This window comes from Dinoponera quadriceps, unplaced genomic scaffold, assembly GCF_001313825.1.
Source record: "Dinoponera quadriceps isolate SergipeBrazil2010 unplaced genomic scaffold, ASM131382v1 scaffold3683, whole genome shotgun sequence".
NCBI lineage: Eukaryota > Metazoa > Arthropoda > Insecta > Hymenoptera > Formicidae > Dinoponera > Dinoponera quadriceps.
In genome coordinates, this window is record NW_014557664.1 from 106,190 (window position 1) to 121,778 (window position 15,589).

General features: G+C 45.4%; 1 protein-coding gene across 1 annotated transcript in view; it reads left to right on the forward strand.

Moving 5' to 3' along the window:
• The first annotated feature begins 7,754 nt into the window (after positions 1-7,754).
• The window catches only part of LOC106749375, a 49,887-nt gene continuing 42,052 nt past the window's right edge, over positions 7,755-15,589 (forward strand). The window contains exons 1-6 of the mRNA XM_014628753.1: positions 7,755-7,975; positions 10,266-10,450; positions 10,983-11,101; positions 11,337-11,544; positions 13,872-14,119; positions 14,432-14,990. Coding sequence (XP_014484239.1) covers positions 7,809-7,975; positions 10,266-10,450; positions 10,983-11,101; positions 11,337-11,544; positions 13,872-14,119; positions 14,432-14,990 — 1,486 coding nt within the window. The 5' untranslated portion in view covers positions 7,755-7,808. The remainder of the gene's footprint in view (positions 7,976-10,265; positions 10,451-10,982; positions 11,102-11,336; positions 11,545-13,871; positions 14,120-14,431; positions 14,991-15,589) is intronic.

Here is a 15,589-nt window from a genome sequence, read left to right on the forward strand (position 1 = left end):
CCCCCCCCCCCCTTTCTCTATCTCTCTCGCTCTCTTTCTCTAGAAACAGGGTGGATACCGTGCTCGGTTCCCCTCCGAATTGCCACCCCTTCCTTCAAGCTACCGCGGAGGCCACGTAACCTCAGCCCTACCACCCCCAACCCCCGCCGTAGCCGCCGCCGCCCACGGCCTCCTCCCTGGCTTTCGCGCGGCGCTTCCAGCATCCCTCCGACTCTCCGTCTGTCCTTCCTCGCCGTGGTGGTGTGTTGTCGCGAGGACTCTCGCTCGCGGCACCAGGCCAGGTGCGCACGGCACCGAGTGCCCGCTCTCGCTCTCTCTCTCTCTCGTCTGAGAGTGCTGCCGCGGCCTATCTCCACCGGGTGGCAGGAAGCCGAGGAGGAAGCGAGTCGCCGTGTCGGTGAGTGTGAGTCATCGTCCCTCGTTCTCGCGACGAACGTGCACATGCACGTACACCGTATACACGGGGAAGGTAGTTGCGACGGATAAGGGTAGCGGTTAGAAAGATGGAGAGAGAGAGAGAAAGTGTGTGTGTGTGTATGTGTATGTGTGAGAGAGTAAGAGAAAACGAGAGGGAAAGAAAGAGAGATAAATAGAGATAGTTGAGAATAAGTAAACAATTAGATACACGGGGGTGGATGAGAGTAATTAGACGGGAATACCAACCGCTGACAGACGCGGAGAATATAAGAGAGAGAGAGAGAGAGACTCTTCTCATCGACGAGAGGGGCGGCGGTGGGTGGCGCGGGGCGTTGATCGTATACACACCGGCGCTCCTACGCTAGTGGTGCGACGGTGCTCCTTAGTGGTGGTGGTGGTGGTGGTGGTGGTAGCAGCAGTGGTGGTAGTGGTAGTAGTGGTGGTGGTGGTGGTGCTGCTGCTGCTGCTAGTGGCGGTGGTGGTGGTAGTGGTGCATCCCGCAGTGTGTTTACCCAGGGTGAGGTGCCTCGCGCGCGCGACTAGGCGGAGTCGCGCCTCTCCGTCCGCTTCCGCTTTCGCGTCTCCCCGTGACCGCTTCGCGACGGAAGAGCGGCGACGAGGAGCGACGTGTACCTAACCGTGACCCGCGCGTTCTGCGTAAAATACTCTCTGTCCACCTGTCCGCCACCTGTCCGCCCGAAGATCTGTCTGTTCGCCCGGCTGTCTACCTGTCTACCTACCCACATACCTCTACCTAGCTGTCCTATTTACCTGTCTGCCTACCTCGCCTACCCAACGTTGACGTGTCAGAAGAGGCGTTGCCGCGGCAGCCGAGCAGCCTCCACCCTCAAGGAGAAACTGGACATATCTGCTAAGCGACCGCCGCCTTCTCGACCTTCCGCGCGTCTCGCTCGCCGAGTTCGTCCTGGAAGGATCCTTGCCTAAGGACACGTCCCAGGTATCAGCAGCGCGAGTCGATAATGATCACGCGGCGACACGCGAAGGCGTTGGCTCATCCCGCGCCTCTCTGTCCGCGTCCTACAACGCAAGAAGCCCACGAGAAGCCCACCGTGACCTTTCGGTTGGCTGCCTCCGCGATCGGAGTTCGTTCGATTCGCTGACGAAGACGCTTCTGCAAATATCAGCACGACAGTGAATACGCAACATCATCACGGCTGATCTCTCTCTCTCTTTCTTTCTCTCTTTCTTTCTTTCGATCTTTCTCTCTCTACTTCGGTGTTTCGGCGCATCGCGCTTTCGAGAATCACGCGAAAGGATCCCCCCTGCTCGCCAGTATCCAAGGATGAAGTGAGTCGATAAAACTCACGAAGCGACGTGGAAGGCGTTGCCTCTTCTCTCTCTCTCTCTCTCTCTCTCTCTCACTCACTTGGTTTTCGATTCTCGTCGCGCGTCCTAGAGATGGTGTGCATGAGTTTTCCACGACCCTCTCGCGGTCCTGTGCGGAATTTCACCCGGTTTGGCGAACGTCTGGTTCCGGAGACGGCGGCGACTTCCTGCGCGAGGATACAGATACGTCAGAGAACACGCCTAGTTCCCGCCGCGCTCTCCTCGCACCTGCCACGTTCGACGTTGGTCAGGAAAAGGAAAAACTATCGTCCGAAAAAATTCTGTGTCGCGTCGCGAGACTGTGTCGCGGGGGATCCCGGGTGAGAGCGGAGAAGGAGGGAAGAGGTATTCGTCGTTATTTCAGTTAGCTATACTCGGTCGGGGGATGGGAATATTCTACAACCGTGCGACATTGAACTGAAAATAAAAGATGGAGCGTGTCACATCAGCCCCGGATCGTATTCGTCCATTTACCGGCGTGTTTCCCGACGAATCTCTCTCTCTCTCTTTCGCTCGCTCGAGGTGATTCGATTCGCGCGTCGCTTCGGATACACACGTACTGCGCACTCACGGCGATACTGAAGACAACACCCGCCTTTGTCCGACGGACTTGCTGTGGCGTTGACTCGCGAGTTTTTTTCACTTCTAATGAAGACGCGGACGATGTCTGCGAGATTGGACACAGCCGAATCGAGTACGAGCGAGCGGTGCTCCGCGTTCTCCCCAACTCACCTGAGTTTCCGCACGACGGCCTGCGACACTGTCGGGCAGGCTTATGGTCGACACGAACAGCAGTCGTGCACCCGCCATTCATATTTAGCCACGAGCAACCACGTCTCCGTCGAAATCGATACAGTGTTTAGAAGACTCTCTCTCTCTCTCTGTATCTCTCGATCTGTCTTTCCCCCTTTTTCTCCGTCTTTTCGCACACCCACGCCGACCGCACGCCTACCTTTCGCGTTCCCCGGCTCTCGACGAGCGGACTACGGGCTTCACTAAGGCTCTGTGCCTACGTCTGTCTCCCTTCGACGCTACGCCCACGCTTATCATAATTATCGTGTTGTCGCCGAGGCTCGCCGATGATTCACGCAAACTCCCGTCCCCGATCGCGTCCCGATATATCGTTCTCGACTCGCTCGTGCGTGCCGACGACGACGACGGCGGCGACGTTGTTGTGACTTTCGCAGACGACAGACGACACACCGCCGCGATTTTCCACCGTCTCCGTCGCCCATAATTAATCCTTTGAGACCCCGGTCACATGGTGCCACGCACCGTTTGACATTTATCCTCTCTGATCGCGGCCTCTCGTCCAATTAAGCGGCATACACGCGTCGCCTCTGAATCCAGCTTTAGCCCGGAACAAGGCCCGATGATGTAAAAAGCTTAGGTAACAATCGCCAGTCTCTGAAAATAAGTTTCCGCTTTCGGCTCGGTCGCTGGCTCGGAAAGAGGGAGACAGAGAAAACCGGCTGGCCAGCCGATCAATTCGCCGAGCCCTTACGACGAAAGGATCGCCGCTGGGAGAAACTCAATCCCGCCGAGCGGGAGTCTTATTCCTCTTAATTAACGATCTGCCTTTGTTACGGACAGTCCAGGGTGATTGCCGGTGTCTCGACTTATCCTCCTCTCCCCGTTACGAACCAAGTGGCGATCGAAAGAAGTATCTGAAGTGTCTCTGGAATACCTAACGCGTGTGTACATTGCGCTGACTATAATTACAAGGCGAGCTTCTTGATAATTAGGTCGAGAGCATATAGAAAAACTTAAGCAGCAAGGATACCGACCAAACATAGTCGATTATTTTTAAAGCATAAGAAGAATAGTCGATTGTGATTGGTTAGTTTATTTACTGCTCATGGCCTTGTGGCAGGCAGAAAAACATATGCAGTGAAACGTAAGCAGTAAGTAAATTCATCACAGTCGGTTCTTCCATTTACGGTCGAAGAATAATCGACTGTGATCGATCAATTTATTCACTGCTTCTGTCTTACTGCTTACGTTTTTCACGTGCTATCGGGAATATACTCGCGTGCACAGAAGAAGTTTGGTTTGGATCTGGCAAGGGACAATCAAACCAAGCGCTTTGGTTGAAGGAAACAAAATGTCTAATCATCTTTCGTGAATCAAATTTGGTTTTTACAAGCGGAAATTCTGTTTTCATTAACCAAAACGCGTTTGGTTGTTGCTGCCAGGTAAATCCAACCAAATTCATTTTTCACTATACGACCATCCAAATGACGCTTGGAATTACGAGGAAGACTAAAAGCTTCTACAGTGGCCGTAACAGTTAAGTCCGTAGCATTTAGCTGAAAGTCGTAGAATTTAGTATTCTTAAAACGGTGCTGTCTGCAATATTACAGTAGTTTACAGCAAAACGTAAAGCAGGCCAATCACGAAGAGGAAGGTTAGAGTTTTAACGTCTTGTTTCGTTCTAATTGGTCGACGCGAGGTCGTAAAGCGTAAGAAACAAAATTAATTTTTTCCATTTTAGCGATATCTACGATAAGGTGTAGTAAGCCTTAAGCCGTAAGAAATTGACCAATCACAGTGGAATATAAGAAGAATAATCGATTGTGATTGATCAATTTCTCACGGTTTACTGAACCTAATGTAGACATAGCTTTATAGATCCGGCGTTAGTCCCGGTCTGCAACTGTGTTTTAAGACTTAAGAAATTGACCAATCACAGACCATTATTCTCCTCGCATTCGACTATGATTGGTCAGTTTCTCAAAGCTTAGAATACTTGTAGATTGGGACTTATCCTTTGTCCGTAATCTTGTTTTAAGACGTAAGCAAGATTGTGGACAAAGGGTTACATTGTCTGCCACATCGGAAACAAATCTTTGCGACCGCGTCTCACGGACTTCGAGTTATACTTTAGCCTACCACTTAGCGGCCATTGTAGAATGGCCTTAATACCGCGACAACAGACGGTCGGGTAGATTGTTCGCGTGCCAATTTTACATGTTACCGCGGCGAATGGTGAGCACACGCTTGAAAATCAGCCAACTTCGTTGACGTTGACGGTTGCCGTTCCCGCGAGAACGCTTGAAGCACGGCCGTATCCAGCCGGTGATGGATGTGCGGGATGAACGTTCCGAGAGAGCCCGGGATACGTCTCGGCATTGTCGAGAGAGCATCCCCGAAGAAATGATGTATTACGCGCCGTCCGAGCGGGGCGGTTCAGTAACCCTCCGGTGGCGCTACCCCTTTTATTATCCACGACACATCTGCACAATGCCTCGCGCGCGCTGTTGACCTCCCCGATCCCTCGCCCCGTCTGACGGTGACGGCTTCGGCCGAACAAGCTACAGCGAGATCGCGCTTGCGACTCACGATAATCGATCCGCAGCACGTTGCGAAAGTACGCACCGTCGCTCGCAGGTGAATGAAGCCGTAACGAGAACCACCGTTCTCGAGATTCGAGTCGATCGTGAACGTTGAACATTCGGCGGTTCGGTCGTGAGCGGTGATATCTTGGCCAAAGTTCACCTGAGACGGATTTAGTTCCGTCTGAGTTTAATTGATCCCCATCGACGTCGCCGAAGCTGATCGGTGTTCATGATATTATAAATTAGTTCATAGAAATAATCCGGCAAATATGCGCGAGTAAAACCCAGGCTGTAACGCGCGCGCAGGTTGGAGGGTGGCGGCGCGCTAAGTGGTTACAGCGCGACTATGGTCAGACATTCCTCGACGCGTCCCGTGCCAGACTGATTTTACGTGACTTTTCGTGGACTGGTGGTCTACGTTATTTCGTTATGTGCGAAATTTTATCGAGCAAATAACGTGTGTCTCTCATAATAAGTGCCAAAGTTTTTCGTTTTCGATTTACATCTCATTTCGAAGCTAGAATACCGAATTACCTGATACCAAATTTTTCACATATAATCATATATGATCATATATGATCATATATAATCAGATATAATCATATAAAATCGGATAAAAATATATAAAATTATATATAATTCCTCATATGATTATATATACTTTTACACGAATATACGTAATAATTATACGTATGATGTTGCCTGATTCCTTCAAACGAGCCATATAAAATTATATATAATTCTATAAGAAATTATATATAATTTTATATATTTCTATATGATTTTACGTGGTTATATATGATGATAAGCTAAGGAGCGTTGAAAATGCTCCACCCAGAAAGACATATCGGATTGGGTTGAAACTTGGTAAACAAGGAGACAGAATACCAAGTGATTCCAGTTGGCAAAACAACCATGGGTTCAGGATAGTGGTTCGAAATAAGTCATGCGATCGTATATTATTGAGGCCAGGAGGAATCCTGTGTCCTGTAACTTAAAGCTTAAGATAGGTTTCTCTGGGCGAAGCATTTTTAATGTCTTTTAATATACATGATTATACATAGTTGGATATGAAAAATCTGTTTCTTAAATGGCCTAAACGAAACTGAATCAAATCTGGGCCTGGGCGCTTATTATAGAAATGTTTTATAGGAAAGGTTTTCCATCAAAATCGCTCAATTATTTCTTAGATTTCTATTGTTTTCTAGGGAATAAATGAATGATTCCGATCGGAAACTTTTCCGAACAATCCCGTAATAGATGCCCTAAACGGAAAGTTTAGCATGTATAGTCAGCGTTATATATAACGCGCCGTTCTCTAGATTAAAACTTTTTATTGTTACACAATTTTTAACCTTTCACATAATACTCTTCCACATATTACACATAAGTTGCAAATGACTATAACCAGAGCCATCACAACTAAAATTACTTTTGCGATTTTCAATCTTATGCGTTATATATAAAGTTGAAAATCATGTAACTCCCCGTCTAATGAATGGTACAACAAACATGACGCCGATCGTATTGCCGATTGTATACGTGGCACCCCGGATAAAACAGAAAATTATATTGAGATGAAAATGATCGAAAAGAAAGTTTTTACAGTTATTTTCTCGTTATCTTAACGCCATTGTGATTTTCTGATCCACCTGGGATGGAACGTGTTAAATCTCACTCGCTCCAAGAGCAGAGGCTCTCGTAATTTCTTTTCCTGAGGCGTCTCGTGCAACTTTTTATCGCTCTTCCATTCATTTGTCTCGAGGTAATGTTCCGTGCGAGTATGTAAATTTAATTATAATAAACGACCGAGAGAATTTACGTAATGCGCGTCTGCTCAAGCGCAGGCTTTACTCACCACTTTCTTGCTGCCGCGCCTACTTATATAAATCGTGATTCTAAGCGATAACACACACACACACACACACACATATACACACGGTTTTCTTTTCTTTCACGACACGATTCGCTCGATTCGAGATTCGAGCACGTTACTCCCGGCTAATCGTCTCACGTTTGTTCGCAGCGATCATGCCAGGGACGAGCTGATGACTTTCGACGCCTGCAATGATGTGACAATAAAGATACCTCCTTCTACTCTCTAATAACTTGGGGATCGTCCCTATCGCACAGTGCTTCCCAAGAAAAAGAACACACACACATACACACGCACACGGCCCACCCACCCACCTACGCACGCACACACGTATATACACGTACGCGCGAGCCGGAGATCACGCGCAAAAAAGCAACGCCAAACCGCCGGCCGTGGTCGGCGCGAGGAAATCGGTGCCAAAAGTCGACACGGACAAGCCGCAAGAGCCAAGCCCGCGAAACTGTGTCAAAGAAGAATCGAAGAGGGTGGAACGGAGAAGAGATAGAACGGCACACAGGCGGCAAGAGGGAGGAAGAGAGAAAGATATATGTACATAGCTGCGTAGAGCAGAGAGGTGGGATCAGGCCAGAATTTTATCCCGAGGAACGGGAAAAGAACGGGCGGATACGTGCGGCCACAAGAGCGCGCCCGAGCTAAGGATCCGCGCCGAGCCGGAAACACGAAGCCGGCGGGAATCACGAGCAGAGGGTGGTGGAGGGAGGAGGAGGTGGAGGAGGGGGTGGTGGTGGTGGCGGCGACGGCGGTGGTGATTTCTCGTGGCGGTGGTGACGCAGAGCGGCGGGATCTAAGCCGGAATAAGAGCAGTTAGAATGGGCAACAAGCTGTCCTGCAGTTGCGCACCCCTAATCAGAAAGACGTATCGCTACGAGGACTCCCCATGGCAGGCCGGTGCCAGGGGCGGGATGGGCGGCGGCGGAGGGCGCAGGGGTGACACTGGCCACTTGCTCAGGTGCGGAAGCTTAAGAGAGAGGAAGAGGTGCGCATACCATACCATTCAACCATTGAATCACTCTCCATTCGACCATGTTACCACTCTTTCTCTTCGATGACCACTCGTACACTCTTGTGACTGTATGCATTATACTGATTCTCTCTCTCTCTCTCTCTCTCTCTCTCTCTCTGCTCTTTCGTTTCTTTCCCTTTCTGTCTCCTTTTTTCGCTTTGCTCTTGATATTCGTCGGCAGCATGAATATAAGATATGCAGCAGCAGAGACGACAGCAGTGCACAGTGGTCTGAAAATAAAAATTTTTTACCAAAACTTTGGATTTTGATGAAAATGATTTTTTATACACAGAAAATGTCTTTAAAAGAGACACGCAACTGCTAAGTGATTCAACATTCATTTCACTTCTTTTTAGATGAAAATAACTTCATTTTTTTACTAATGTTGACGATTATTACGCAACTGTAGATTTTTCAGAAGCTTTTAAAACTTCTCCTGAGATATTGGCAAGAAACATTTTTCTATCGTAAGATTATGCTTATTTCAGTCACAAATCAAGTTATTATTTCGTTACGAAAATAAGAAATACACAATATAATGTGAAGTTATTAGCGTTTTTTAGCGTATTATATACCCAGAGATTCAAGATACAACCTCAGACCACTGTACAGCCGGGCGACGAGAATGAAAGTTTCCAGTTCATCGATTTCGATGATCAGTTTTGGGCGGTAATTACGAGCGGAGGAGGTGACGCCGAGAGTGTAATTAAACTTTGCATAACGACGACTTGAGAAAGAAACTGCAAAGTTAATCAATGTAGCTACGTAAGAAAATCGATCGACAATTGTCCTGTTTTGTTTCTTTTCTGCGTGGGAAAATCATATCAACATACCGCAGACTTAACGAAATAAAACTAAATATTCCGCCTCGTCGATAACACCCTTGATCTTACTTTAATAGGTGCTCTCAAGTGTTTATTGAAAAATGTAGTATTTTGCGATCGGGGCTTATATTTTATTTTGCAACGTCTGGCGAAAGAAAACTATATGATACGCTTCTCTCTCTCTCTCTCTCTACGATTTATATGTCGAACGTCGGTTTGCGCGGAATCAAATGTCACTTTTTATTCACGTTACCCAGGCTGTCTCGCGCGCTCCTCTTATTCACTCGTTCTCTCCTACCTTTAGCTCGCTTTATCTCTCTCGCTGCCTCTTTTCCTCGCTATCTTATTTGCTCGCGCTTACGTCTTTAACCCTCACCTTCCTTTCGCTTTCCGTCTTTTACCTTTTTTTCCGCGGTCAATCAAGCTGGTGGTCCATTCATCAGAGAGCCGCTCTAGCCCGTTTTTCTTACCAGTATATCGCGATATACGCTTAGTTAACTCTGAGAAGCAACGTCGGGTAACATCAGCGCGATTTTGCTTGTCTATCCAAACATAATGTCGCGTAAAATAAGGAACGCGAAATAGAAAATCCTGCTTTCGCGGCCGATAATTGTGATAATTTCCGTTGCTTGGTTTGCGCTGAGTTTGGCCTAGATTCCGATTGAATTTGCGATCGAGCGAAATAAAAGCGATAGAATAGAATTTACATTACGTCGAGCATCCTCACGGTCACGTTGTATTCTTGGTATTATCGCCGCCCTCTTTAATTCCGTATACTCGTGTATGCACATTCTTACACAGATATACTATTTACTTGACACTTTCACCTGTACACGTAACGCTTCGCATGATTATTAGTATTCTTAGCACAGTTTTTCGATCTAATCCGATTTAATTTGATGCATAAGATTCGATGATGTAATGAGGGGCATATATATATATATATATATAATCTTTAGAATTCGCCATCTAATAGTGGAAATATTAAAGGGGGACGTAATATCAGCAAAGGCCATAATTCCATCTTCTTCTCGATCAAATTAAATATATGTGACTGCTATTGGTAATCGAACCCACTTTGATTGGCCCGATATGCATATGCGATTTCTTATTGATGCATGCGACGATTTTTGAAATGTTATCAATTATGAGATACGTCGATATCCTTTTACGAGTCACGTCGTACGGAAGTATTGTGTCTATTACGAGGAACAATTACGAAGAGCTTTCTCAAAATTACAAGTGTTCTACTTATCCTTCCTTTCTCTTTCTCTCTCTCTCTCTCTTTCTCTCTCTTTCTTTCTCTCTCTCATTTCATACCGCGAGTTTCCTGTTCTATTTTCTCATATTTCCTCTTAGAACTTTCCCCTGTAAACGGTGTGTGTCGATGTTTTTGCTATGTGGCCGCAGCACAATGATGTAATGACGAGAGTTTTTAGGCTGTGGGCCGAAGTGTTCCATGTAAACTCGAGCGGCGCTGGAACAGTCAAGTGGCAGCAGGTGTCGGAGGATCTGGTCCCGGTGAACATCACCTGTATACAGGACTCGCCGGAATGCGTCTTCCATATCACCGCGTATAACAGCCAGGTCGATAAGATCCTAGACGTGCGGTTGGTCCAGCCAGGTGAGCCATAATTGCAACATATCCCGCAACATTCTCAGATTAAAGCCGATCATCTCCCATCGTGAACGTTGAAGTACAAAATTCCATGTGCCGCGTATTTTTATAGAGAAGATAATTTATAACGCAGCATCGTCAAAGAAAAAAATTTCTTTTTATACCCTTTTATCAAAGAAAGAATATATTTTTTTCTTCCACAGAACTCCGTCATACATTGTCCTTCCTGTAGAAACCTGCGGTACACAGGATTTTGTATTTTAACGATCGCGAAGGAAAGCGCTCGGCTTTAATCTGAGAATAAAAATATATCCGAGGAGCCACGTTTACTCTCGCGCAATTTTCGCGTCAGAGTTCGCGATATTCAGATTTCGCATCGATAAGTAAATAAATAAATAAATAGCGATGGGCAAACATTTCGTTGTATAAAGTAAATAAATACCCGCAGATAAATAAATAAAATAAAATATTTTCGCGAGAGAAGCGTGATTAAGATGGACGATCTCGCGGTAATTAACGACGCGCGATTACGTTTAAGGTACGCGCATCGGCCAGGCGTCGGAATGCTTCGTCTACTGGAAGGACACGGTGACAAACGATACGTGGGGGCTAAACTTCACGTCCCCCATAGACGCCAAGCAATTCAGAGAATGCTGCGTAAGTTTAGTGAGAAATTACACCCGCGACACGCATATTGTTACATTATATCTCCCTATATATACATCGTGCCAACCTGTTTCGCTATCACTACCCTCCCCCGCCTATGTCTCCGCCAATGTCTCATTTCGCGAGGAAGTCGGGCAGAGACGGTGTTCAGGGCGACACACAAGATCCGATACAGTCCGTGATCCGACTTAGGTCATTTGCAGTCACTAGTTAATTTTCCATACAGTCACCATCGTTCAAGATTTCAAGGAAAGCGTCCTCTTCTTACTCGTTGAAGCTCGAGCCACCGAACAAGCAGAAGATCAAAACGCGCCGAAAGCCTCAGTCGACACCGGCCTCGCCGAGCCGATCCAGAGAACCGCAGTGCACTTGCATGACGCCGGAACAGTTCGCTAGACTACGTAGCCAAGATGCCAGATATCGAAATTCATGCGGTAATAATAATAACCATACGAATGAAATTACCAATGCAAATTAAAACGGCGAACACACGCGATCCGGGGCCTTATTTTGGACGTACAAACGCTAAAGCGCGGTCTACAATGAGAATTTAAGCTCTAAATCTTAAAAAAAATTGACTAATCACAGTCGATTATTCTCTTCACACTCGACTGTGATTGATCAATTTCTTAAGACTCACGTCTTAAATTCTCGTTGTAAACCCCGCTTAAGGGTGATTTTTACCAAACTCAAGTTAAATAAATCGATGATTAATAATAAGAATTAAGAAATATAAGAAGAATAATAACAAGAAGAAATAATAATAATCCGCATACAACATGCATTTCTAAAAGACGTCTCAGAGATGTCTTTTAGATGTCTTATTGTCTCGAAAGACGTTTTAGAACGTCTTAATGTTCTCTAAGTATAATAAGAATTGCCAACATCAATTTCCAGTTCTGTAATTTGTCGTTCCACAATAATCGACAAATTAATTATTTTTACCCGCATCAGCAGAATAGAGCAGGTGATAATTCATTGATAGCAGTTTTAAATTATCGATTAGATTAATCAGAGTTCGATAAAAGTTATTCTAATGCCTAAAACGGTTCACACAAATTTTGGTGTTAATTTAGTACAAGATGAATATGTTGAAAAGTAACAGAAATATTATGTCAAAAATTAACATACTATTAACATTCATAACATATTAATCGATACTGAAGTATAAATTGTTACTTTATATTGTTATTTTAATACTTGCACATGTTGAACTCAATATAATATATACATATATATTATAATTAACATGAATTCAATATAATATATACATATATACTAAGATAATATAAACATAATATGTTAAATTAACACGCGGTTAAAAAATTAACACAAATATTTTAACAAGGACTTTAACTTTAAGGATTTTAATACAAATACAAAATATTGTTTACTGAGTAGTTCAGTTAATTGGCCAATATGATTAGTCAATTTCGTTGAGTTAATCGATTAGATTTAAACCGTAGAAGTAGAAACGGGCATAAGACCTACATTTGACGGTCGTTATTTGAAAATTTAGACGTGATATTTTCAGCTGAAGCTCGATTATTAATGATATGCCGCGTATGTTACATGATTTCGATTGAAAGATTTAAATGTAACTCTAAATTCAGATCTGAGTATCGCACACGGGGCTAGTTTTAAGAGAATATTAATACAGGTTTGAAATGTCCCTTTATTTCCAACTGTTTTTCTTATATGAGAATCAATGTGTTAATTCATGAGACGATCATTGCAACGTCGAGCGTGATCACGTGATTTTAATCTGACACTTTAATCTGAAAGTCAAAAGAAATAATTTTGGCTTTATTTAGCTTCTAGCGTCGACGAACTGTCGGTTTCAAATGTTTTATGTTGCTCATTATGTTCTCAAACAACATTTTCAAATGTTTTATGCTGCTCATTATATTGTATTATTTTTTCTATAGTCTCTCAACCGCGTGTAATATTTACCTCGAAATTACATAATTTTCAGAAAGAAATGCGAACTGACATTATAACGTTCAAAATTCGTCGCTGCTACTTTGATATCATGCATTTTTCATTATCCAGCAATAACTTCGATCACGCGATCTATTTTGACGCTAAAAATGAGCGTCGAGCGTCAGCATGAAAAGGCACCTTCACGTATAATGTTGCTTCAGCCTGGAAATCAGAAAAGCATATATAGTGTCCGATATGTGTCCAGAATAAAGCCCTCGATGGACTCCGATGCAAGTTGGGATCGCGAGAAACGCTCGTTAAGCTACAGTAAAAAGTTTTATGTTAAAAACGGTCCACTGAAATTTTATGTTACTTTAACATAAAATGAGGAATGCGTGGAAAACATAGGTTGACAAGGTAAATATGTTAATTTAACATTATACTTGTGTACTTTTTAACACATTCCCCGTGTTGACCTGTAAGTGGGCGCGGTTGGGTCAAAATGACTCACAGACTTATGAATAAACGAACGTTTCTCCGTTTCGTTTTTGTCCGCGCTATTGGCGCTTTCATTAACTCGCCTCCATCACTTACTTTTGGATTTAGCGAAGTAGTGTCGATTACACTCGAGAATCTCAGCTATAAACAACAGTTGTTTGATTCCTCAAAAAAGTCACGTGTCCACTTACAGGTTAAAGTAACGCAAAATTTCCATGGACCGTTTTTAACACCAAATTTTTTTACTGCGCCGCAAATGCCTGTATAATTCCTCATTAACGTGACCCGCTCATTAAGTCTGGGGTATATACCATTCTAGGTCCAGTTTATACTATTTCAGGGTCGTCTACGCTTCCACGGATTGTGGCGCGGTCCACGGAAATGGAGATGACTCCGGGACGGGACAAAATCACAGCAGCCACATCAAGCGCGTCCCTCTACGACAATGTGAACAATCCTACCGCGACACCAGGGAAAACACCAAAGGCCGGCGACTCGGCCAAACAGAAGGAGAAGCAGAACGAGATGTGTCAGACGACCCCGAAGACTGCCAACGTCGGAATCGGTACCGTCACGGTGGGGTCGCAGGTGAGAGCGGTTCGATCGCGCAGAAACTTGGCAAAATTTCCCTCGTTTAATGCCAGTAATTGATCTTCGAGCATAATCAAAATATAGGAAAAAATGCATGCATCCCATGAGCCACGCCAATTAAGAGTTGTTGGTTTTGTATAATTTCGATCTTTCGTATTGATTAATTAATGTATAAAACAGAATTCTGTGTCGAGTGGTAAGTTCGAAAAGAAGTAATCCGAGGGGGCGTTAAGCGAGGACCGTAACGCGTTCCTCCGCCGGGTTTCTCCACTTCGGAGAATCGTCTCATCCCTCTCGTTTTTCCGATAGATCGACAGCCCCGAGGAGAAGAGCTCCTCGATATCGCCAAAGAAATCTCAGAAGCAGAGCCAAGACACGTCCACTCAGCAGAACGGCACCGAGATGCTCAAGTCGGAGGGCACTCAGGCGGGCGGCACCCTGCAGAGCAAGTCGCTGCGCAAGGAGCAGCTGCACCATACCAAGTCGGCCGACTACACCGAGCTGGAGATGCAAAACGGCAACATCTTCAACATCGTGAATAACAACCACGGCGGGCACAAGTCGAAGAGCAAGAGCACCGACGACATGCGCATCGAGAACGCGCAGAACGGCGGCATCAGCCTCGACTCGAACACCCTGAAGCGGATGCTGAAGCCGATGCCGAGCATCGACAGCCCGGTCACGTCGCCGGAGATGACGAGGAAGCGCCATAGCCACCACAGCTACCACTACCATCCGAGCAATAACAATCAGAAGTACGTCATGCAGGAGGTCGACAACGAGAACTACGCGCACCCCTATCGAGCGCCCTACAATAACAAGTTCCAAGGATCCAGGAGCGCCCACGACATGAGTCGGCAATACGCTGGTACGATCTCCTTTCGCCCGGTTCAGCATCGCCACTGATTCTCCTCGGATTTTATTCGCGATGTTCTTTTCTTTCCCCCCCTTTTTTTTTTTTTTTATTACCTCGACATTGCTCTCTAAATTTTCGTCGTAAGTTTTCATTGTTGCCGTTGACAAGTGTGTATGGTCAGTCATAGGAAAGTTGTAACACTTTTTTCAGATAAATTTCGGAACGCAATCTCGTGTCTAGTAGAAGAAGTTGTTTCTTAGTAATTCTCAGGAGATATATTTCCCCGTTAAATATACGAGATGCGTTGCGAAACTCATCGAAAAATGGCGTGGCCTTTAGTGACCGACCACGTATCTATTCAGTTGTATGATGCTAATTAAGATTCGCCAATTGTTGATTCGCGACAGGCTACGCAATTATCCGAGACACGTATGCTTTTCTTTGCTCGAGTGAAGTTGCCGCTGAGATAATTTGTCTCCAACGAGTACATATCTCTCTCGTGCATCGGACGACGGGCCGAAGTTGCATGAAAAGCCCAAGGGCGAAGAGCTGCCTAAAGTTCGGGTATCTCAGCGGCGAAAACACGAGAGGGGGAACAGCCGGGGGGGGGG